Source organism: Anopheles merus, chromosome 2L, assembly GCF_017562075.2.
Source record: "Anopheles merus strain MAF chromosome 2L, AmerM5.1, whole genome shotgun sequence".
Taxonomy (NCBI): Eukaryota; Metazoa; Arthropoda; class Insecta; order Diptera; family Culicidae; genus Anopheles; species Anopheles merus.
The window spans coordinates 34,880,537-34,903,851 of NC_054083.1; the positions used below are offsets into that span (position 1 = coordinate 34,880,537).

The 23,315-nt window shown below is 42.8% G+C and overlaps 1 protein-coding gene across 1 annotated transcript; it reads right to left on the reverse strand.

Annotated features, from left to right (window-relative positions):
• Nucleotides 1-2,180: 2,180 nt before the first annotated feature.
• Nucleotides 2,181-12,907, reverse strand: LOC121593308. Its single transcript, XM_041915554.1, has 3 exons — nt 12,562-12,907; nt 5,072-5,317; nt 2,181-3,203 (listed from the first exon to the last, which is right to left on the reverse strand). The coding sequence occupies exons 1-3, from the start codon at nt 12,595-12,597 to the stop codon at nt 2,388-2,390; spliced, it is 1,098 nt and encodes a 365-aa protein (XP_041771488.1). The 5' UTR covers nt 12,598-12,907; the 3' UTR covers nt 2,181-2,387.
• Nucleotides 12,908-23,315: the final 10,408 nt, after the last annotated feature.

The following is a 23,315-nucleotide window of genomic DNA, read 5'->3' on the forward strand; positions in this document are numbered from 1 at the left end:
TAATGGTGAAACAGAGAAGGGGGAACAGAAAATGAGCTCATTTTCGCATTGTTCCGATGGACAACAGGCGTTTGGGGGCTGTTTTGGGTGATGATCTTTTGTTTCCAGCGCCACAAAACTGTGTTCCCATGATAGACATGCAAGTGTGAAGAGGGCTGAAGGTGGCCAGTTTCAGTGATGTGTTATGATAAGGTGGACTAGAAAAAGGGGTGACCGGGGTGTAGTGTTGGGAAAAGAGTGTCACACGGTGGAAAGTGAACATTGTGCTGGGAGTTGTTTGATTAGCAAAAGCGTGTTTGAGGTTTGGGTTTGGAAATGGGTTGGGTTCAAGTTTTGGGGCGAATTAGATTGAGCCATGCGTTCATCTAAAAGTGGTTCGGTACGATCGTGATCGTACATGGAATGAGCGATATTAGAGCATCCGTTTGAGTCTAAACCATACCAACAACATAGTTTGAAAGAACTATGAGCCAACACTTATTCAATTAGAGGAAAGATAATCAAGGGAAATTTTGACATCGTTTCGGTTTAATTTTGAGACAATCCAACAAAGCCTTCAGTGCATTCTTCAAGGCTTGAAGTCCAACAGATCAACATTAAACGCAGATTTTTGAGGCAAGAAGTATCAGCAATGTGAGGCACTAATGATTTAGTAATGAATCAAGATGCTTTCCCGATCTAGTAGAGGAGTTCCAGTTATTTAGAATTCACATCTGGAGCGAAATTCCAAGACACATATTACAAGAGTTTGGTATCTGCTTTGAAGTTAACAAGCGTCGAAATAAGCAATATATAAGCGTATTGCGTCCGATGGTCCTATAAGGATACATATTTTGAAGAATCTATGACATCTTTACAAATGTCTCACACTGAAGCTATACCATTCGGTGCTAGAGTGCCAAGCAAAGTTCGTCAAGTGCATCTGCTTACCTTTAAAAATGCCCAAAAAACAAGGAACACCATCGTGCAGCGCTCTACATTAAATGGATGAAAGTACTTTATGAACTTCCCAAGCTAATTATACTATAACAATATAATTTATAGGGAAATTTCTATTCCCAGATTTGGCCTTATCACTTTAATATGTTGCCAATTCAGCTCTATGATTGTGTTAACCATATACTAATTAACACCTTTATCTAAACAACAAAAAACATGGATCATTATCGCTTTTTGTGTATCTTCCTAAACGTAAAACCTATTCCTTTACTTTGTCTTTCTCTGTGACATCTCGGACCTTCATTCATTGCCCTACTATTCCTTCACAACATCATCACTAACCCGATACATCCTAGCGAATCTAGCAACTGCTCTATCAAGATAAGAATTAGTCTACCCATAAATCAATTGACACCTTAAGCTCCCTTAGCGTCAGGTACCGCTGTCGCACAACGCTGCAATAAACTATAACGACGGTAAACCGTGTCAACCTTTCGCATTTACCGAAACATGATCGCTCGAGCTCGATGCTCAGCTTTGATGTAGTTTGACGATCATCCATAACTCAAGTTTCCCATTATTAATTGCTCCTCTAGCCCCAACCGCTGGAAGATCTGTTTTATGACCCGAGGCGCACTCTTCGCCGTCTTTGCCGTTTCCCTGTTTTGCTTCCTGCGTACGATCGGGAATGCAGAGAGAAGAATCAAACCTGTTTCGGATTCTTGATTAAGTTTCATCCAGTTTTGTTTAGCGTCATCCGTAGCCGCAGGCGCTGGTATTTAGCTCGCGCTGTTATCCATTAATAATGCTACCGTTCTGAATTCCCCATCTTGAGAGAGGGGGAGGGAGATGTTGTCTTGTTGTCTTGGGTGGCGAGATGAATGAGATTCAGTTTTCAATTTTGCTGCTAATGAGTGTGTTGCATCGTTCGCATTTAGCGATCCCCCCTTGACGCCAGAAAGATGCTCCGGGAGGTAATAACATGTTATTAGAAAGAGTGGAGTTTATTTTCGTAAATGTTAGCCACCGTACAACCGAAAAGCCATTGGTTGAGCTCGTTCTGTCCAACAGGCTTATCTTTCCTGTTTCTCATTTTCAAATTCTTTAAATGTCATCGCGTCGAAAATGCTTTGTTTAGGTTCTGCAAACAGAAAACCGGGTCATGGGGCGGAAAAAGAAACAAAACGAAAGCAAGAATTGAGTATCCTTGAGATAACAAAATACCACCGAACAGATTGAGCTATTTTTCATTCCTTCAGATTGTTTTATTTTTGCGCTTGCGTTTGACAATTCGATTGATTGACGCGGACCGATACACATTTCTGCACACATTGCTGCAGATAGTCTGGATTTCGTTCAGAGATCTCTTTTGCTTCTCTCACTTTTGTCGTTGATCGATAGATTTTCCTCGCAACCGGTTGTTGATGCATTCCTTCCCAAAAAAAAACTTAGTTTCGCTCCGACTGCAGTCTCTGTTTCGGTGAAACCTGAGCATCATGTACCGCATCGACGAGCGTTTCGCCGCTCAGCACAGCCTTCAGCGATACGCGATCATCGAACGGGACCGCTTTCGGTGCGTTCGTTTCTTTCGTTTCCACCACCACCGATTCCTGCGGGATTTCGTCCAGTCCGACACGGGCAGCCTTCTTAGCGGCGCTTTCCGCCACTAGCTGGACGGGATAGTCGAAGCTGTAGAAGAACCCTTTCGGATCGGCCGATACCGCCTCGTCCGGTTGGTCGTCCTGCTCGTTGTCACGCTTCTTCACACTGCGCACAGCCTCCACGACGACTCCCTCGTCTTGCTGTCCGCCGGAGGAGACACTGGGTGAGATGTGATCGGTGTAGGGGAGACTCGGGTACCGAATGAGGCTCTGGTGTTGGTTCGACACGGCTGCCAGGATTTCGTCCTGCTCGGGCTCTTCCTCCACCGTGTTCGCTTGCACCGCACGGTACGGTTCGTCGGAGCCGCCGGACGTTACGGCCGGGTTGGCACGGGCCAGGTTTGCCGCCTCCTCCCAGGCCTTCAGGTGGGCAAGGCGGGCCTCACGCACCTCCGGTGTGTCCGTGACGGGCTGCAGGCGTACCTCCGGTCGGTTGTCGATCTGGTGAAAGCCGAGCCCATCGGACCAGTACTGCACGATCACGTCCTCGCCGAGCGGGTTGACGTACTGGTACGAGCCGCGCACTTCCCCGTTCGCGTTGCGTGCTTCCAGCCGGGCCTGATTGTGGTCACTGTAGCCGAACATTGCTCTACCGAGCCCATCCTAGACTCCAACATGAAAAGAAAATGGGAAAGAGAGCACAACATTTGGTGATGAAATGTTTATCGTAGTGGGCTTAATGTTTTGCTATCAATTCAATAAAAATGTTACTAAAAAAGCATTAAATTTCATTTCCGTTGTATGAGTTCTAAAACAATGCTGGTAGATATTCCGTTTGAAACAAGCTTTAAACCACATGAAAAAAGCAAAACACTAACACCAAATAGATTATTGTATTTAACGATTGAGCTCATTTCTAGACATTAGTAGTTTTAAGCTGATAGTTCTAACATGACGTGTATGGTGAATGCTCAGATTGAACTCCTTAACAGACTTTTCATGTGCAAAATCACATTCTAAAACTACAAATTACGTTTGATAGCACGTTGAGTTTATTATTTTTTAAAGTAGCGAAATTTCTTGATAAAAATCTAATTAGGATAATTACAGAATTGACCTATTATAAGTCCAATAGCTAAAATATAAGACCCAGCTAAAAATATTAAAACTTTAAAATAGTCTTAAATCGTTGCATAATGAATTAATCGATGGTGAAGTAGGTGGTGGGAGGGGAAAAAATATCAGGCTAGGACTACATTCCATAACTATGCATGTAACAGCAGCAAATATTTAGATTCTGATAAAAAATCGTTGTTGAGGTTTCTTTGTCACTTTTGTTTGATCGGAACAGTTTTGAGCCGTTATTCACTAAATTGACAAGGTTCACATGGCCATTTTCAAAATATAAAAAAAATATAATTTAACTATTATATAATATAATATAATAAATTTATTTTGATTTGAACATAATTTATTTTGATTTGTATTTTCAAAACAATCATTACATGCAAGGAATTATTTTTGCATACTTTAGGTATATAATTTTTTTTTTTGGTGATTATTCTTATCAAACTCATAAAATCTTTAAAAAAAAGTCATAAAAATACTTTTTTTAAGAATCGGTAAAACATATTTTTCTGAAAAACCTTTCTAGAATTTGTTATTTATATTTTTGAACGATTTATAAATGCTTTAGTTAGCACAAAAAACCTGTTTTTCGAAGTGTCTTTATAGTTATGGTATGACCATTAGTTAGTTTTTTCGTAATAAGGCGTGTAAAAACATTTAAAAAATTTGAAGAAAAAATATAACAAGATGTGAAATAGTATTCTGCCCGACTCATGCATTCACTGTTTTTATCTATCTCTTACGGATTTTCCACAAATCGTGAAAAACGACTGACCATACGGTTGTGGTAGGCGCTGTAGGAATTCTTACTTTTCTCAGTATTCACTTAATGAGCTAAAAAACAAGTTAACCAGTTAATACTATTCATTTTGCAAATAATTTCATAATGCACACATACATTATCGGCGACTATTAATTATTGAATTAAAAGCAACACTACGCCGCTTTGATCCAAATTATGCACTGCACAACGCAGCCTTGAATGTACTATTAAATGCCTTGCCGAATTGATTGTAGCTACGCTTTACCATTGAGCCACCGTAGCCATAAACACGCTATCATGTGCAAAATAAAACCATAAAACCGCCCAGCGGACATCAAGGATTTACTGAGCGCTAACGTCCTTGTGGGCAGTAAGCCAAACGGATGCTTGGTTTGTGCAAAAAACAAGTAAAACCAACGCGCAGTTTAGCTGTCCTGTGCCCACCAGCCCATAACGTGAAGGCTGCCTTCAAAAAAAAAAAAAAAAAAGAAGATTGGTCCACCGGACGGTGGCCGGCAAATAAATCTTCCTCTCTCAATTGTGTGTGCCAGCCTCTTGCATAATTTGCCATGTGTAAATTAATTCCGTACCAACACAAAGCCATCTTGTCCATTGGAAAGAAAATTGCAGCCTAGCCTACCTGCCCGTGGAACTGCTTCGCCTCGTACTCTTCCTCCACGTAGTCCTCCGGATTGTCGATCAGCCGGCCGTTGTAGTAGAAGGTGGCTGGATCCGCCGGAACGTTGCGCGTGTAGCCGAGCGGATGTTCGCCCAGCTTGGCCGCATACCGCAGGTCCAAGCTTTGCTGCGTGATGTACTTTTGCGCCTCCTCCGGGCTGATGTTGACGAGCTGGATGCGTCTGGCAAGGAGCAGCGGTGTTACCAGCTGGAAGATAGGAGACAAAAGCAAGAGAAAGAAAAGAAAAAACAAACGTTCATGTCACATTATTTGTGATTCAATTACTCGCTCTCTCTTTCTCTGCGTCCCCGGACGGGACTGGAACAATGCTCCGATTAGCATGGAATGGATTTGAAATCTGCGCCTCGAGCGGAAAGTGTGTGTCTTTGTGTGTGATAAAGCGACAGTTTTCGTTTGACGGAATGTCGTAAACATAAAAATATACTGCCCGCATTGACGGGAATAGCAAATTTGAAACAATAATATTCCTTTCTTCCAGTCCAATCTCGAACGGGGTTACTCCCAGGGGAGAGTTTCTTCTTCGCTTGGTTATCGTCGACGGTTCCCGGTGCTTTTTTTTCTCCTCGATTCCTGTCTGGCGACATTATTCTTGCGCCCCAGAACCCAAGAACACTTTTGACACGCTGCCAATAACAGAGCCGGAGAGAGAGAGCCGAAGGGAAGAAGGCAAACCCGGTGGTGCGAAAATAAAATAAACCAAGCGACGAACCGAAAGATATATGCTGCAGCATATAGAGAGGCGCAGCAACAGTGGCCGTGTAATGGCGTTTGGCACGAACGGGGCGGATTTGGACGACGCCTGTAGACGCGATTGTGTGCGATAGTTTTATGTGCCTTTCTTGCTTTCTTTCCTTTCTTGCCCCTCCGAGCAGTCCGCCGTTGCTTTTCACTGCCGGGGTGCCCTCGAAAAGCTCGAAAGATGGTAATCGCACCAAACAAAAAAAACCGATGCGAGCAATTCCGGTCGTTGTGGCATTGAAATTATATATCGTTCCGCATTGTAAACGGATGGTTTCTCGTAGGTTTTTTTTGTTGTTGTTTTTGTTGGAGCTCGCTCGAATGACAGAACTGTTGGAATCGGTTCAAGCATAATGCATAATCATATCTTGCTGGTCATATCGCTGTAAATTGTTACACAGGCGAATGGCGAATGATCGATGCAACTGGCGGCATCACTGGTGCTGCAGGCGGAGTTGACCAGTTGCAGTCCAAAATGTAAATTAAGTTACATTCGAACAAAGTACCGGAGATGTGTTATGATGTAATTTTATACTGCATTTCAATCGATGCGAATGATGCGTATTTGAATTATATGTTTATTTGGTGGCATAAAAAGAAGAAGGGGCTTTCTTCGCTTCACAGCATCTGAAAGCAATTCCAGAAATACGGTAGCTATGTGTCTTTGTCAAATTATGCACAGTTTAGAAGATGTATGCTTCTCAATTACTAATTAAAAACGTTATGTTGATTTTTCTTCCTCTTTTGGCACAACAACCGTTGTCGGTCAAGGCCTGCCTGTACCCACTAGTGAAGTGAGCTTGGCTTTCAGTGACTTATTGTTACCATAGCAGGATAGTCAATCCTACGTATGGGGGTACGGTCTAATCGGGACTTGAATCCATGCCGGGCATGTTATGTTGATATCAGTAATAAAATTAGTATTTTAAGTACTAGAACATTATTTTTACGAACTTTAACGTTTTCTTCTATGAGAAAAAGATGTTTACTCATGTAATGTTCTAAATTGCATTTGTACTGGTTTTTAGCACAGTTAACACGAGCGACTAGATTGCCTTATACATAAACGATCTGTTCATATGTTCATGTGTTTTTTCTTTTACAGCTAATTTACTTCTTCACAAATAAAAATAAAAGCAATTTGATTTGAATTTGAAGACTTATTTTTCAGCAGCAACTCGCCATTGTCAAAGGCGTTTCATTTTAATTATTTTAATTTGTTTCTCATTTTTCTATCTATTTTCTGGACTTTTACTAAATTTCATTACTAACTTTTTCCATTTTTCCTTCTAACTTATAAAGTATTCTTAAGGCCGGGGGACACTGTCCGTACACGCTAGTGTAATTTCAATTTTCACTAGCGCATCTGGCGGCGGCTGACCGAAGCATTTTTCCAAATAATTTGGAGTCCCTTCAGAAAATATGTATTTTTTCCATGTTTTTTAATTAATTTGGACGAGACAAGTTTTGTAAAAGGTAGATGTACATGTCCAGTACGCATTGCATCCATTTTCATGACAAAAAACGATGGAAAAACTACTTAATTTTGAGATCCGGCATGACCATTCCCTCGATGACCAAAAAAAGCTTCTACCAGTCGCCGCCAGATTCGCTAGTGAGTATCGAAATTACACTAGCAAGTACGGACAGTGTTCCCCGGCCTTTAAGTGTAATTGGTTACTTGCTATTATTTGTACTATTTTTCTATTCTATTTTTCATTTTATATACGGGTTGAAGGCTACAGCTACTCATTTGTCATACGTAATTCAATTCTTCATGTCCTTAATGTTTCTTTTAACATCCCTTTTCAACATTTAACCGCTCAATCGATCAAAGATCATAGAAACAATGATAATAAATACGTTTTATTATTAACAAATCATCAACACATCAATTTCTAAAAAAAACATTTAAAACGATTTTAAGGAGCATCCACTTTTCTACTTCAAACCTTCCATTGTTTACCATCAAAACCGACCACTGTGTAGTGTAACAGTTTTCACTCCTTCACCATTTCACTCCGCTTAAACCACATACCGAAATCGAAACGTGCAAAAATGTCGCCAAAGCGCTATGGCAAAAAACGCAAATTCTCCTCTCCAAACTGCCAACAGGAGAAAGATTTATTCGGCAAAAGTGAAAGAAAAGGGTGTGAAAACAATTGCAACCACCAACCGGGCCGTGCACTGGCCGTTAGCGTAGGTTGTGTACCGACTGACCCACTATTGCAGCACGGGCAGGTGCGGTCTCTAAACGAGGTCCACTCGCTGCACCAAAAAGAAAGGGAGTGGAGCTAGCTGAACGGCACTCTGTATTCACCTTGACAGTGAAAGGGACGCGCAGAAAGGTGAACCGATCCCGATCCGGTGGATGCGGTACTGCGGGCGACACGTGCGCGACCCACAGCGTGACAAAATTGCATAATGAAGTGGTTGTTGTTTTTCGAACCGGGCGTCAGTGTGTAAATATAAATCCGAAATATGGAACCAATGGGTGTGTGTGTTTTTTTTTTTTGTTGCCCTCCCCAAAAACCCATCCCTAAGTGGGATTTAGCAACAGCAACAACGGGAATCAATAAACCAAAGCCCTCGCCAGAACGGGTGTGCGTCACCGAGAGAGCTTGTTCATCATCGGGCAGACGAAACAAATGGCATGATGGCGGGCAGATTAAGGTCAAGCCGGGATGGGTTTTGGGGGCTTCACGCGCGCAAATTGCTTTATTTTATGGAAATGGGAAATGTTGTCGATTAACCGCCAAAAGGATCAGGACCGGTCCAATGGCATTAGCGTGCGTTACTGAGAGATTGGGGGAGCTGAGAGAGACAGACAGCGAGCCGAAGAACATTCATCAAAGCCCGATAAGCGTCATTGAACTTGGTTTTAGCGAAATATTCAAATCATCATCGAAATATAGACATCCTCTCACTCCTTTTTTTTCTTCTTCTCGGCGGATATTGAAGTGAATGAATATTTCATCGGTCAAAATTGCTTTTTATCTTATCCAGTAATTGTTCCAATGAAAGCGATGACCCAGCAGCCTTGCGTAAAAAAGCAGCTATTTGTTATTTTTTCGTTTCACCTCTCAACAGAGTGGGTGAAAAGTAATGCAACCGTCGTTCGGACTTATTGTGATTGATTACGGTGCTGCGGGCCCTAGACCATCTTGCTTCTAATCGCCTTGGGCCGTGATTGAAATGTAGATTGTTGTTGAATTCTGGGAGAGACATGTCAGCTCTCCAGCTAGACAGAGCTGACAGCTCCAAAGCACCGTTGACTTTCCGAGAACTTAATTCTAATGTCAGCAAGGCACCAAACACCTTCCACACACTCTGGCAACGATCAGGTGCGGCGATTTGCTCGAGATGAATCACCGACATTGTCTCCTGCAAACCCTTATAATGGGCTTATAAATATTTCATGCGATTCTGGCTACTTTTGGCAATACCAATTCGGGACGGGGTTTTCCCCCCCACAGTTTACGTCTTAAGTTGGATGGTACCCATTCGGTGAGTAACTGATATTTTGGATTATTGCCCTCTTCCGGTTCGTTACTGGTATACTGGTTTCTTAAAACGATCTAGTCACGATCCCATTTGGAGGAAGATTACGCATCGCGGGACTTCTTCGACACATCCAACATGGCATGGCCGGACGGATCCTAAACGGAGCAGTCGGCAGTATCATTATCGCTCGATTGTCGTCATTAGCCCGGTACAGGGACCATGGCCTTGATTTATGTTTTATGTGTGTTGTTGTTTGTCTATGACTCCATAATGTCATTTTGCTTGGAAGAAGCTAGCCCGCGGAAGAAGCGAACCCCAAAATCGTATCATACTAAGCTGAGCAGATAAACAAGCTGTGTCCCCCCACGATACACGATTCTGTAGGTAAATAGATACAAGTGGAACGGTTGGAACAACAGTTTGCTGCCCGCGGCGCTGGTCCTCAAAAAAAACGGACAAACACTTGACGTTTGATTGTTAAATGTTTACCCTCCATGGGGCTTGTGGGTTGGCAGTAAACATCGAAAGATCATCGATGAGTGTTGTCAGTCGAGCGATTAATTTCGTCATCGATTTTTCGGTGACGACTACGGCCACACCGGCCGTGGCGTCTGTTAATAACTATTAGACCTAGAATTTATATCCGTTTCAGGATCGTATTCTGCCGAATGGAGCAGCGGGTGGAGATGTTTCAGTGTCCACAAGAATGAATGGGTTCTGTTGTTGTTGTTGGTTGGACAACTCGATTAAATACAATCGTCCCATAAAGCTGATAGGCGTGCGTGCGCGTTCAAAGAAGGCCATCAAAGCCGCTAAGTTTTGCATAAATTAGTGCAGCTGACCGTTTGCCCACACATTGGATTGGAGGTCACTGAACTGTTCTGCGCGTGTGTTGAGGGGGAGAAAAGTTCACTTCCAGAGCTTCGTAACAGGTTCTGGAACCGTATCAGGACGACTGGTGGCGATTCCTGGCGTAGCATCTTCTCCTACGGGAACGGGTTTCCATTGCGCGATAACCTTGAACCAACCGCACACCGTGTATTAAAACCCATTTTCGTCCTCTTACATTAGCATTTGGCGTTGCTTAGAATGTGGTCAGAGAGTCCCGCCGTCCCGGGACCGTGGTCGGGAACCTGTTCCGCCACGCTAAATACCGCCGATTTTGGGTGGAGTGAACTAACTGTTCCCCTGGTGTGACATTTTGAGTCAAGTTTTTGGTATGCCGTTTGGAAAGTATTTACAAGCGAGAAAAGAATCGCCCAAAAATAATAAACACACACGTATCATTTCATCGATTAGTGAAGTTGCCAGTTGATACTGTGGAGGAACGCACGATTCCGCTGTCGATGTTTGGGACCATTTGGTCGTACGTTCAGGAACTGGGGTCTATTTTTGGACACTTTTTGTCGGAACATGCCGTTAACGGTCGCAACAACGCCTTAAAGCGACGGGAGGATTATCGGAGCATGTGTGTATCACGCACCCGCATCCAATCACGACTGTTTTTGAGCTAAAAGGTTAACGACATTACCCCGGGCTGCGGAGATTGTAAACGTGATAGTGGGAGAGCAATCTGCCGAGATATTCCAGTAATCCCGATACTTTATGGCTGTGCAGGAAAGGAAATCAAAGACTGGAGAAAAAGGCAGTTTGTAGCAAAAACAACAACGGATGCAACTTCCAAAAGATGCATTGTGCACTGTGTGTTTTGTGGCATTTGGGAGGAACGGTTTGAAGAGTGTGGTCACTGTTGACATTTCAAAGCGTTAGAAAGGATGCTCTTCGTGTGGTGGATTGTTAAAGACTTTACATTTAGGATTGTTTGTTGTCATTGTCGATAAGAGATACAGTTTTAAGGCGGCTTTTCCTATTAGATGCTATTCTTATACTTCCTAATACGATAAAAATCTAGAAGCTTTGAAATCTGACATATGTTTTTGAGATTAGTGGATAAAACCAAACTGATTATCAGACTTAGCTATGTAATTATTCAATTTTGTGGCAATGTTAAAAAATCCAACGAACCAGAATTTTGTAAAATTTCTATCTAGAATGTTTAGTTATGATTATGAATGCATTAGAGATCATAATTATCCGTTATTTATAATTGTATTATCAACATTATTTCTACGTAGGCATATATTTTCCAATAAATTTATATCAATTTTAACGTGTTAATATTTCAAATTCTTTTTCGTAATTTCATCATTACAATCACCTTTGTCAAGTATAAAAATATTTCGATATTTTTTTAATTTTTATAAATGATAGTTTCGCATAAGTTAGTCGTATAAAAGTTTTGAAAATTTAATCTTATTTTGTTCAAATTCTATATTTTTAAAGAAAATGTTCACATTATGTTATGTCACTGTAAATAAAAACACAGTTTGCCTACAATAGATCTTTCTGATATAATAGAATCTATTTCAACGAGTATAACAGTTTTTTAGGAAAAAATGGACATTAAAGTCTTGCTAACTATTATTTTTATTTCATGTTTTATGATTGGATTTGAGGTACTTTCTACATAGCATATTTGACATCTAAAGTATACAATCTTTTTGTATACTGTACAAATAACCAGTTTGCTTTGAAAATCACTCTTTCAAACAATTCAAATTAAATATTGCAAATTAATCAACATTATATATCACTTTTATAAAATAAACTATCTCTAATACATTCTCGTCTACTACTTTTGTACACTCACACTATTTCTAAAGAATTCCCATCGTACTACAATCCATCTTCCTTTTCAACACTTCGAGGGATGGTATGGCGCAATCGAAATGGTAGCTACTCTGCTCTACCACCAAAATCACTCCCAGACTTGGCGCCGACCAACTTTTGGGGAAGCGTAAAATCCGTGTCCAGAATTTATATTTCCACTTTTCGACCAGTCCCAATCAAGGCAACACGCAGCAAACGCCAAAGAGTGAGCGAGTGACAGAGAGCGACCAAGCGAAAACTCACTCACGATTTTAATTCCTGGAGTCAAGGCCACAGAGCCATTTACTACAACCCGATACTGTTTCCCAACCATTACTTCCTCTTCCTTTTGCATCCCTTTCGCTTATCACACAGTTTTATGCAAGTAAGAAAGAACCCTCCCTTTATCGTTCTAATTTCCCACTGTAAATTAGGACCATTTTCACGCATGCAGGGGGAAAAGAAGGTGACCGACGTACCGAGAGAATGGTTAGAACTTGTATCAATTTCTCCATGGCTGTTGTCGCACGGAAGACGCACAAACGCACAAGGCACACGCCGGAGCTTTTACGTTAATTAACTTCTCGTCCACACGGATAAGTGGGTAAGGGCTTATCAGTATCACCGTAGGCTTCAAGGTGTTTCTGTTTTTGCTTCTTTTCCAATCAATCAAGAACACTAATTTAGCAGCACAGTACCGCGTACACGATTACACAAGCGCATAAATCTCGCACTACGACGACGTGGGGTACCCGCCCGCCTATCCGAAATCGAAATCGAAGCTTTCGTTCCCGCGACCACGAAAACAATAACCGCCGAGCGACGCGTGTGACAGCCTTTTTATATGGCCATCATCATTCCCTTGCGTGCTGCCGCGCCCGGCCCAGCCCGGGCCCGGGTGCGTCTTGTGGGGCGCTGTTCGATCGCTACGAGGTGGTTTCGCATTCTTATCCTCAATTTGCACGCGTTCCGGAGCAGTGGAAGCTATCGAAAGGGTGGAAGTCGAGGTGGAAGAGTGCAAGCATACACACACAGACAAACGGACGGAGCGAAGAGCGAAAGAAGAACGCCAAGAACCTGGGCTTCCACGCACCTCGATCCTCCGCCGGTCTGAACCGATGTGGATGGGAAGATAGAGCTTGTGTGTTTGTTCTTGTGCTGTGTTTTCCGTTCTGCGGTTCTTCTTGTCCACTTAGAAGACGCGGTGTATCCGTGCGAGAGCATCGTTCCCTTTCCTTGGACGTAACCTTTTCGCTTTTTGGAGCAGAAGATAAGCCCCAGCCGAAGAGTGGCAGTTAGCAGCAGCAGCAGCAGCAGCGCTTGCTACCCTCACTGATTGCCGTCCTGAAATGTGTGTATTTGCACAAGCAACACAATAACTTGTTAGAGGCAGTCATACCGGGAGGGACATTCTGGAGCAGTATTGAACTCAAGCAAATGTCCAACAGCTGTGGCCCCGTCTATACACCGTCCTCGATCTGAGCCTAGAAGAAGGTACACCTTCGTTTGCTTAAAGCTTCGGTCACAACAATTAAAGAAACACAGTGGTCACCATAAAGGAAGCGAAGGAGCGCAACAGTCCCAGGAAATAATTGCTACATGCAAGCAGTAAATTGGCTCCGGTAGGGCTCGCATCTGATGATAAGAGGCGAATTGAACAGGGCTAGTTGTCATTGCATGTTCTGCACGGTAGGGAAGATATCGGTGCCGCTGTCTTGTTGTATCGATGCAAGAAGGATTTATTGAAGGCGGTGATAGCCTTTTAATACCCATGGTAAGCAAACCAGGAAACATGTGTAGAAAAGGGGGTCCAATTAATAGAAATGCATTGCTTTACAATGCGTTGTTTGACACTTCTTTTTACACCAATAGCTACGAACAGTCGGCACGGTATGATCATTTTCTTACGGTCCTTCAGACTCTCCCAGCGAATGGTAGAAAGCGTTTTAACCTATTGACCGAATGAAATGTATAATCTCCTCCAAGAACAGCTGCCCACACCTTTGGAAGATTAAGAATTCCAATAAAACCCCCGACCATTGTATCTCCCACACAGTCTCGCGGCAGTGGCGCAGAAATGAGGTCATTCAAACGGGAAACAAATGAGCGGATTAGAACAGAACCAAGCATTTTCTTCTGTTTCTTGGTTGCTGAAATTACAAAGCCGCACGATACAAGGACGCCGAAAGGATGCAAGACTGTTGAGCGTTATTTTAGCTTAACACTGGCTGAGAGTTCTGGTTCGATGAACTGACCGCGAATGTGAAACCAAAACCTCTCACGGCAAAAAAATGTCCACATATTCCCATCACGTGTTATGTGATAGCTTTGCTGTCACATTTCGATATGATTGATAAGTGAGAATGGGATGTTTTGTTTGTTTCGTCTTATTTTTGCACGAAAACTCTACCACAACTAACCAAGAACTGATAAGAAGAAATGGGAAAGAACACTTTTTTTTGCAGACATTTCTGATATTTAAACGAGGGTTTGCCTTGATTGGCTTGCAGTTTGGAGCACACAAAAAAGAACGATAATTCAAAGCGACAGTGACATGGTTCTGATCTCCCTCTTCCAATCACAACCTGACACATCGCTCATCGCATGTCCCCATGGCAAGACATTCAATGTTTGCTGTTAGTTTGTTGTATTTTTGCAACCACAAATCAAGATCATCCTAATCAATAACGAATCGATGCAGTTCGCAACAAAATAAGTCACCTTCTTCCGAGCGACAGCACGCAGGAGACGCAAGCGCAAAGGCAAACAGATACGGGCAAATGCTAGAGGCGCAAAAGCGTGATGCGTAAAGCAGCAAACACAACACACAAGAAGTATCATTGGAGCTTATGAATATTCATCGCACTCTGCCGTCTTCGTCGTGCTGCACGTCTTCATTGGTGGCTGTGCGCTGAGGTGGGCGGGTGGGTGAGTACAGTGTGCCATGGGCGAGTTTTAGTGTGTCCCGTGGCCATGCTTGATGACTGATGACAGAACGTAGCAGCTACCAAGGAGCTGCTGTACGTTCCCGCGTCCAATAATTCACCTTCCTAATGAGTCATATCGCGCGATCGTACGCCGGTTACGATCGGGAGCCGGTAAACAATATGTCACCATCGATGGACAGCGCTGGTGCTCCAAATTCTGGAACGTTCAACACACCTCACACAAATTGGAGGTGAATGTAAAGAGCATCAATTAGATGGTCGGGCGTTTTTCGGTAATGCCTCGTTCATCGGTCCATGTGCGAAATGTCAAGTGTATGAGGATCGAGACCCCTAGAGGAGTTGTCAGGAAAACAGGAATTGGACTGTTAGATCATGAAAGTGTTTGGATTTACATTCCATCAGATTATACGCCTTCAAAGCATGATCTTCAGGAAAAAAACACATAACCCAAATATGTCTTATAGCCCTCAAATACGACTCTTTCCAAGCAACTCCTCTTAAGAACCGTAACCTTCCCACCCCATCCGCTCCGATGCTCCACAGTGCTGCAAAACTGGCCCGGCAAGTGATATTTTAAGATCAAGTCTTGCGTACCGCCCTTCCGAAACCGAACCTTCTTAAGCCGCTGCCCGGTGTACGATCCCGGACACCGATCGGTGATTCGATACGTTTGTTCACGCCCCATACATTTGAATTCCTGCGGGATCTCTTGTACCGGGCTTCGGCTCTTGCTGTTGTTGTTAACAAACATCCACTTTTCTCCTCTTCCCTTTCCGACTAATGTATTTCCCTCTCCACCCTTTGCTGGTGGTGTCTATGTTCCGTCCACCATCCCCTAAGCCGGCGAACAGCATTACCGGTAATAAAGTGCTTGCTGAATAAAATCAATTTTTATGGGGTATTATTAGTTTCTTGTCCTTTTCCCCATTGCCAGGTGCGTCTGCAGAGGAGCGGGCACGGGAATGAAGACACTGCACGTAGGCCGTGTTGCTGTCGGAGGCTTTTTGCGACTTTTCCGAACCCACGGGCTCCTAGGGGAATGGGAAACAGAGCCACACGTCCTTGACACTTGACGTTTGCCGAGTAGGCCTGGGACACGGCGGTTCAAACACGGTTAGAGGAAAGCTGTACGCGTAGTAGCATCGCTACGAAGCAACCACATTTGTCGACATGCGTTAAGTGAGCAATTTATCGAGCATAACCATCGATTTTGCGGCCAGAAGCTCTCCGAGACACACAAAGATACTGACGGTGCAACTAATGGGATGCTGGGCAGGTTTTTCTTGGCCTTTTTACTATGAAGTGTACCCAGCTGCATAGGGAAGAGCCTCTGCCACCGGTCAAGTTCACGGCCTGTCAGCAGACCAGAACAGGCGTTTCTTTGGTAGTGCAGACGCACACGCTGTCTTGCTCCCACTGACATGCAATTAATTAATTAAATGCAATCTATCATCGCATCGTGAAAGCTGGTGTGACGGCGCAGATGGACTGACCGACCGGTTGGTGCAAAGTACAGGCATGTAATGGAATCGTATTAACGTCGGTTTGCAGATGGTTGGATGTTTGACATACGGTACCACCGCGGCGCTTGACACTGGTGAGTAATTTGTCGGCGGCGTCGGACAAACAAAACAAACATGGGGATTCCGGTGAAAGAGGTGCGAGTGCGAGTGATCAAATCGCAAGATAATCCCAACTGGATACAATGTGGGATCGTTTGACACATTGGACTCACAGATGCTGGAAGGAAGTCGAAGAAGTTCTACGTTCTACGGGACATTGCAGTTCATTTCAGTTAATGAATGCAATATCCTATACTTTGCCCAGGATTTTTGTAATGTTTTCTATGATAATTATAAATGTTAAATAGTGATGGTGCATAAATACAAACTACAATTGGCAGAACTACCAGGTGAATAATTTACTAAATTATGTTGTCTTTCTATAGCCATGATTTTCGGTAACAGTTATCTGTACAAATTCTTTGTGATGCTTCTCATACTGGACTTAATGTCTCGATCGATCGATGACCTTTATTTTAATTGTATATGAACCGGTATAGCTCTCTCGTATTTCGTTGTTGTCATTGACTTTTTTTTACCTAGTTATAGATACAAGACAAGGTAATCAATTATGTGTGTTTAAATGTATGATTGTACCTACTCAAGATGTGATATTAGAATAATTTTATTGATAAGTTACTTGACAATGACCTTCTTGTGAAATTCTTATTATTGAAATTTTATGTTTTATCAAAGTTATTAAAAAATATTAAAAAATAGGCTGTTTTTATCCTTCACAATACGTCTAAGAATTATCGTGGTATTTCTTCCTGTCAAATATATTTTTTAGAGGCTCGCCCACAAATCACTCTAACATGCTTGCTCTTTTGCTCTTCGTTCGCTAAAGTCTTTTCCCGAAGCTTTAAGAGGACACTCACAATAACAAGACAATCATTCAAATCAGACAATCTATATGAATTGACATTTCACCATCGCTCCTTCATTTTGGTAATCAATTTCTCTGTTTCTTTATGCGTTCCTACCGCCTGTTTGCTTGACTGGTATGGTTTTATGAGGGGACAGTTATATTGAGCCTTGTTTGTAGGTACTATAGCGTAGTGATATCGATTTATGCTCCTGCTTATTCTTGCGTTCTTATCAGGAAGACATTGATTGGTCTTCCGCATTTCCAAGAAATTCTTGCGGTGTTAAACTATTATATTGTTCTTTATTTTTTCATCCTTTCTTTTTTTGAGCAAACGAATGAACTTTTTACTTTAATTCATATTTCTATAGAAATTTCATTCATTAACAATCATTTATTGAAATACTAGTTTTGTGTATGTTTGGACAAGCAAAGCCTTTAAATTCTCGATGGCAAGTAGCTACAACTCCTCTACAACTCGCCCGTTAAAGCCTTTCCCATCGGAAACTGTATCAAGTACCGTAATGGAACCATATTTGGCTTGACAAATGCCCCACAAACTACACCCGCAGAACAACACATTTATCGATCACGCTAACCAGCAGAAGAATACTTGTTCTGGTACAAAATCCCATTTAAACAAGAAAGACAAGAAAAATCATCCGGTTCCACCACCACCATCATCCTATAAGACCAACAAAGGAAACGGCTTCTCTTAAACACACAATCCTATCCGCCGCATCATGTCTCTTAATGATGGCATTTCAAACGTCAGAACGGTTCCTATCCATCTCCATCTGTTTTGGTTTCCCATTTCCCTTTCCAACTGGATCGTTTAATCAAGCTTACTTCCGCGCCCGTAACCAGCTATTCTGGATGTGTTTGTGTGTGTGCGGTTTTCTTTTGTTTTGCCATTTCGGCGACTAGACCCAAAACCGTGATTGTGCGGTTTTTCGTACCAGCAAAAAAAAAAAAAAAAAAAAAAAGAGAAAAATACGGGAACAACTCAATCGCCCAATTCCGAATCTCTTGGCACGGAACATGGTGACGCTGCTGCTCCGATTTGTTCTACACCAGATCTCCGATGCATTGCTTTCCCAATCTAAGTCGCTTCCACGTGGCGGTGTAGGTTCTTAGTTTCCCTTTTAAGAACGAACTTCTGCAGAGCTCTTCGGAAAGGAAATGAGGAACCGACATTTCCCGGGACGAGTTCGGGTGGTGAGTTTTTTTTTCCCCACTCTGCTAGTACGCCACACGTCCCACACGTACTTTCAGCCATATCGTATCGTCGCATACATGCGGAAGCAAATAAATTTCAATTCAATGCGGGTCAGTATGAAATATTGCAATCATAAAAGTGGATTTATGTAACGTACTCGGGCGGTGCTACTCTTCGGCCTGCCCCAGCTCTTCGGTCGGAGTTGTTGATAGTGCGGTTGAGATGGTAGTCGGGGACCCGGCCTGTGTATGCTATTCTTACCGCACACGGAGTGAAAACAACTTCGTCCTCTGAGAGACGGAAAATGGAGCTACAGTTGCAAACAAGTAGAAAAAAAAAGTTCACGGTCACGGTCTTATGCGGTCGATGCATCTTGCATAAACGGTGCACAAACAGGCCCACTCCACTCCACCCATCATTAATGATGGGCAACGCCTCGTTTACGGGTTTCAATTAAACGTTTCAATTTTTCAAACGCACCGAACCGGACACAATCGGAACAAAGTGCGCGACTGACGGCCGACTGTATTATTAACGATCCATCACGGTTCACGGTGGAGCTCTGGTAAAGTGTTTGTTGTTTATTTTCAAGCTCAAGCCATCGCTCCATGTTCTAGGTAAGTTCTTGGATGGGCCTGTCCAGGACGTAGTGCGTGTGCGTGATGGTAAGTGATTTATGTTTGAATTGAAGCACGTGCGTTAGTAAACGTAATTTAATGTTTTAATTACTATTGTTGGGAGTGGCTCTATATAATGTGAAAAATGTCAACAGAATGTAAAAAATGTCACTAATCACATAGTTGTGAGAAATCATGATTTTAAAACACCATTTAACGAATACATCATGTCATTAGAAGCTATTATAATTTCATGGTATAAGGGGTTTCCCACGATTTATTGATCGGTTTCCAGAATTTTATGGTTTAATTGTATTGATATTCCATCAGACGATACCAATGAATTATGGGAACGAACCAACAATCTTTGGGATACGATGAATAAATCGTGAGACGAGCCCAAAAAATTATAGGAACCGACCAATAAATCGTGGAAAACCTTGTAAAAATCCTGTTAGCTTTTGCCATGAGCTATCAATATGAGCAGGACTAGGCCCTGGCCAGTATAACAGTTTTGGTTCTTGGAGCTCTCCAGATAAGATAGAAATCTGTTCCAATAGCTTTGGAAGCAATAGTCCTTTGGCCACACTCTGAAGTTCTGGAATACTTAGAATTGCGTTGAGCTACCCAGTAACTGGGAAAATTTAAGCAATAAATACAAGAATAAAATAACCCACATAACAATACTACTGAAGCGCAATTAATGTCCGACAATCATTAGCGCTAAAACAAAAACATTTCCATTGGACTATTTCCTGTTCAGAGCATAAATGGCAAAGTTGGTCGTAAGTCATTAAGAGAGCTTTAACTACTTAGGGATTAAAGCGTGCATTAGATTGAATGAATATCCTTGAAAGCCATTTATAACTAAATGGAAGGACCCTGAAATAACCTTTATGATCTCTGTAGGCGTTCAAAACACTTTATTTCTTGAAACTTGGAACTTGTGCCATATTGGAGGTTTATTAAGATTGAACCTTGATCATATTTTTTATGCAATATAACTTAATATCTCCTATTATAATTAGGGGTTTCATTTGAATTCCTCAAAGATTTTCTCCAGAACAACTTAAAACTTAAACCAAGAGACCTTCCTTTGATTGAAAGATTCAATTTCAAACATCTCAGTCCATACGAGCCTAATCAATTCAAATCTCCGGATCGTCTTCCTCAAGAGCGCCGTCAAGAGGATTCAATATCAAAAGGAGATACCGACTTCATGAAAGTACATCAATATGAAGCTGCTACTTGTGTCTTTCACCTCAGCAGCAGCGTACTCGGCATGATACATTCAATAATCAATAAAGAACCACAATAGCCCGACCGAAGACGAATCCTTTTCTTTATCCATCGCGTATTTTTACCTTTCTTTCCTCGCCTCATAAACAGGTCGTTGGCATTTTTCTTTACACACATGCCAAAAATATCTCCCCACTGCGAATGCGTTGCAAATGTGGCAGCGGCACGCTAACCTACCCGATCGATTGCGCCATCTCCGTACGACATGCCTCCACACTTTCTTTTCCATCAGAGCATGTTAGCAAGTCAATTATTCCACGATTCCGATTATCCAGCCAGCCCTATCGGCTACGCCGCGAGCCTTTCTTATCCCTTCAAAAAGCTTCCCTAATCACCAGAGCAGTTCCATTTCATTGGGCTTGTGCTGCCCATGTGCTCGGGATATCACACACTTTTCCTTCCGAATCGATGTATTTATTGGGAAAAGGGAGCAGCAAAACCGTGCTACCAGTGAATGGGTATGGTGTGTACACATACATAGCCGTGAAATGTGAGCGTGCTAGTTAACGGAGAAAAAGGAAAAAAACAGTTAAGGGATCGGGGGTACGGGGGGGTACCGGCGCGAGTAAGCGAACGATGTTCGGTGTCTATTAAATTTATGACTTCTCTTCCGGTCTCCGGTCTCCGCGTTGGTCGTGTGAGGTGTTCATGCTCGCTCCTCTTTTACTTTGCTGCTGCGTTCTAAAACCTCCGGAAGACGATGCACTACCGGGTCGCACGGGTCTTTCGAAGCTCTACAACCAGGACAAGCGTTTTTCCCTCCCTGAGCATCGCTTTTCATTGTGTCCCATCGATGATGAGTTTCGGCTTCACGTTCCACCCGACATTGTTGGAAGTTGTGTGCGCGAAACCATCGTTTTATGGTCCATCTGTTTTTTGCAATGGGGCTGAAGTAGAGTCCGTAGAATGAATGGTTGTGCAGAATACGCGCATTGTATGCGTAAAAGGTGGAACCGTTCAGATGACAGAAACAAAGGACGTGAAAGCTATAGAACTCAGAAGAGCAAGTTTTTGTTACAGAAAACCTTTTTTCATGCTGCACAAATACTAGATACTGTTGCAAACGTATGAAGTGTAAGCAGGATTTAAATTAAAATTAAACTTTTCGAGTAAAGCTTCATAATTTAGGTCATTTTTATGGCTTTTCTTTTACGATGCAGATGCAGAGGATAATAAAATTAAACTAGCATTTTCCCAACGGGCTCAAGCTAACCTATTGGATTAGATAAAATAAATACAAAAAAAATGAGCCATCTTCGCGACCTTCAACTTTTCCGAAGCCGGAAGATGTGAGCCTCAGCTCGATAAGCTTAGTTCGCGGTTCTGCAGCAGGACGACAAAGTAAAAAAAAAAACGACATAAAGAAAATATTGATTCACTTTATCCTACTTCCGCCCTTTGGCCTGCAAACTTTTTGCTCGCGCAACAGAAAGAAGAGAAAAAAGAGAGTCAGCGAGGTAGAAAGAAAAAGTTTTCCCTCCACTTCACGGTTCTCGCTTCGAGCATGGATGGAATCGGGAGAATGGTGTGCCAGTTTTGTGACAGGTTCGCGCGACAACACTGGAATACATAAAGATGCAACCGATCATAAAAGCGTCGCCTCATTGGGTAGGGAGCAGAGCCATCCCCAAGACAAGGACTGGTGGTTGGCTTGAGAAAATGGCCAACGGCACCTCATCTTTTGCCCATTCAGTTCCTCCCTCAGTCACCACAGTCTTCTGAACGCGTGCAGCTTATTTTGCCCAGTGCAGAAAATACACTGTTTTACGATGTTTGCAATTAGTCATCGATGAGAAGGGGAGGAGCACCGGGGTGAGTATTGCTGGGAGGGGGAAAAAAGGGAAGCTTACAATCAACTACACCATATCGGAAATGCATGACATTCCAACAGTATCCTGTACGGGGTGAACTGTATCGCACGTCCCAGTTTGAGCATACAATCGACTCACACTAACACACACAATATCAATAAGCTGTCAAGAAAGGTCGAAGAAAACATACAGCAGCGGTGTCGCTTAGCTCGGCAGAAAGTCGGTAAACAGATAAATATCGAATAACGTTGTTTCCAGGGCGGTTGTTGTTTTCATTTGTGAACGCACTTCGTTCTGCCGTTCTCCCACACTACATAATGCTTGGCGTTGGAGTTGGAAGCCGGGGAAGCTGTAGCCGACCCCCATTTGCACACTTCAAGTTGTCACCGATACTGGGAAGGGCCGGGGGAGGAAACACAAACCTGTCACATGTTCAAATTATGACAGCCCTAGAACCTGCGCTCCATCGATCGAGGGCCGAAGAAACGACACATCTTATGTAACAGCGGGACACAGACACAGGGTGTTTGCTGGTCGTGTTTAAATTAATTGCATGCTTAGGCTCGATGATCGAACTGTCGAGGGCTTGAACACTGCCGGACGGGTTTGAAGCGATCTGCAAATACGGGCGTTGGTAAGTTGGTGCTTGTAAGCCATTGGGGTGGGGCGAAAAGGTGACAATAACTTTCACGCCTCGTCGCATCAGATTGGTAGAAATGGTGGGGGCGATGGGGCGAGAAAGGGTGAAAGAGTTTTCTGGAGTTGTTTTGATGGACTGGTAAATACGATTAGTGCGACTAATCCTTTCTCATGTCGATCAGTTGTCAATGTGGTGGATCATTCGCTGCTCAGATTGAGGCATTTGACATGTACGAGATGTTATTCGGAATGTCCAAGAAAATGGTACATTGC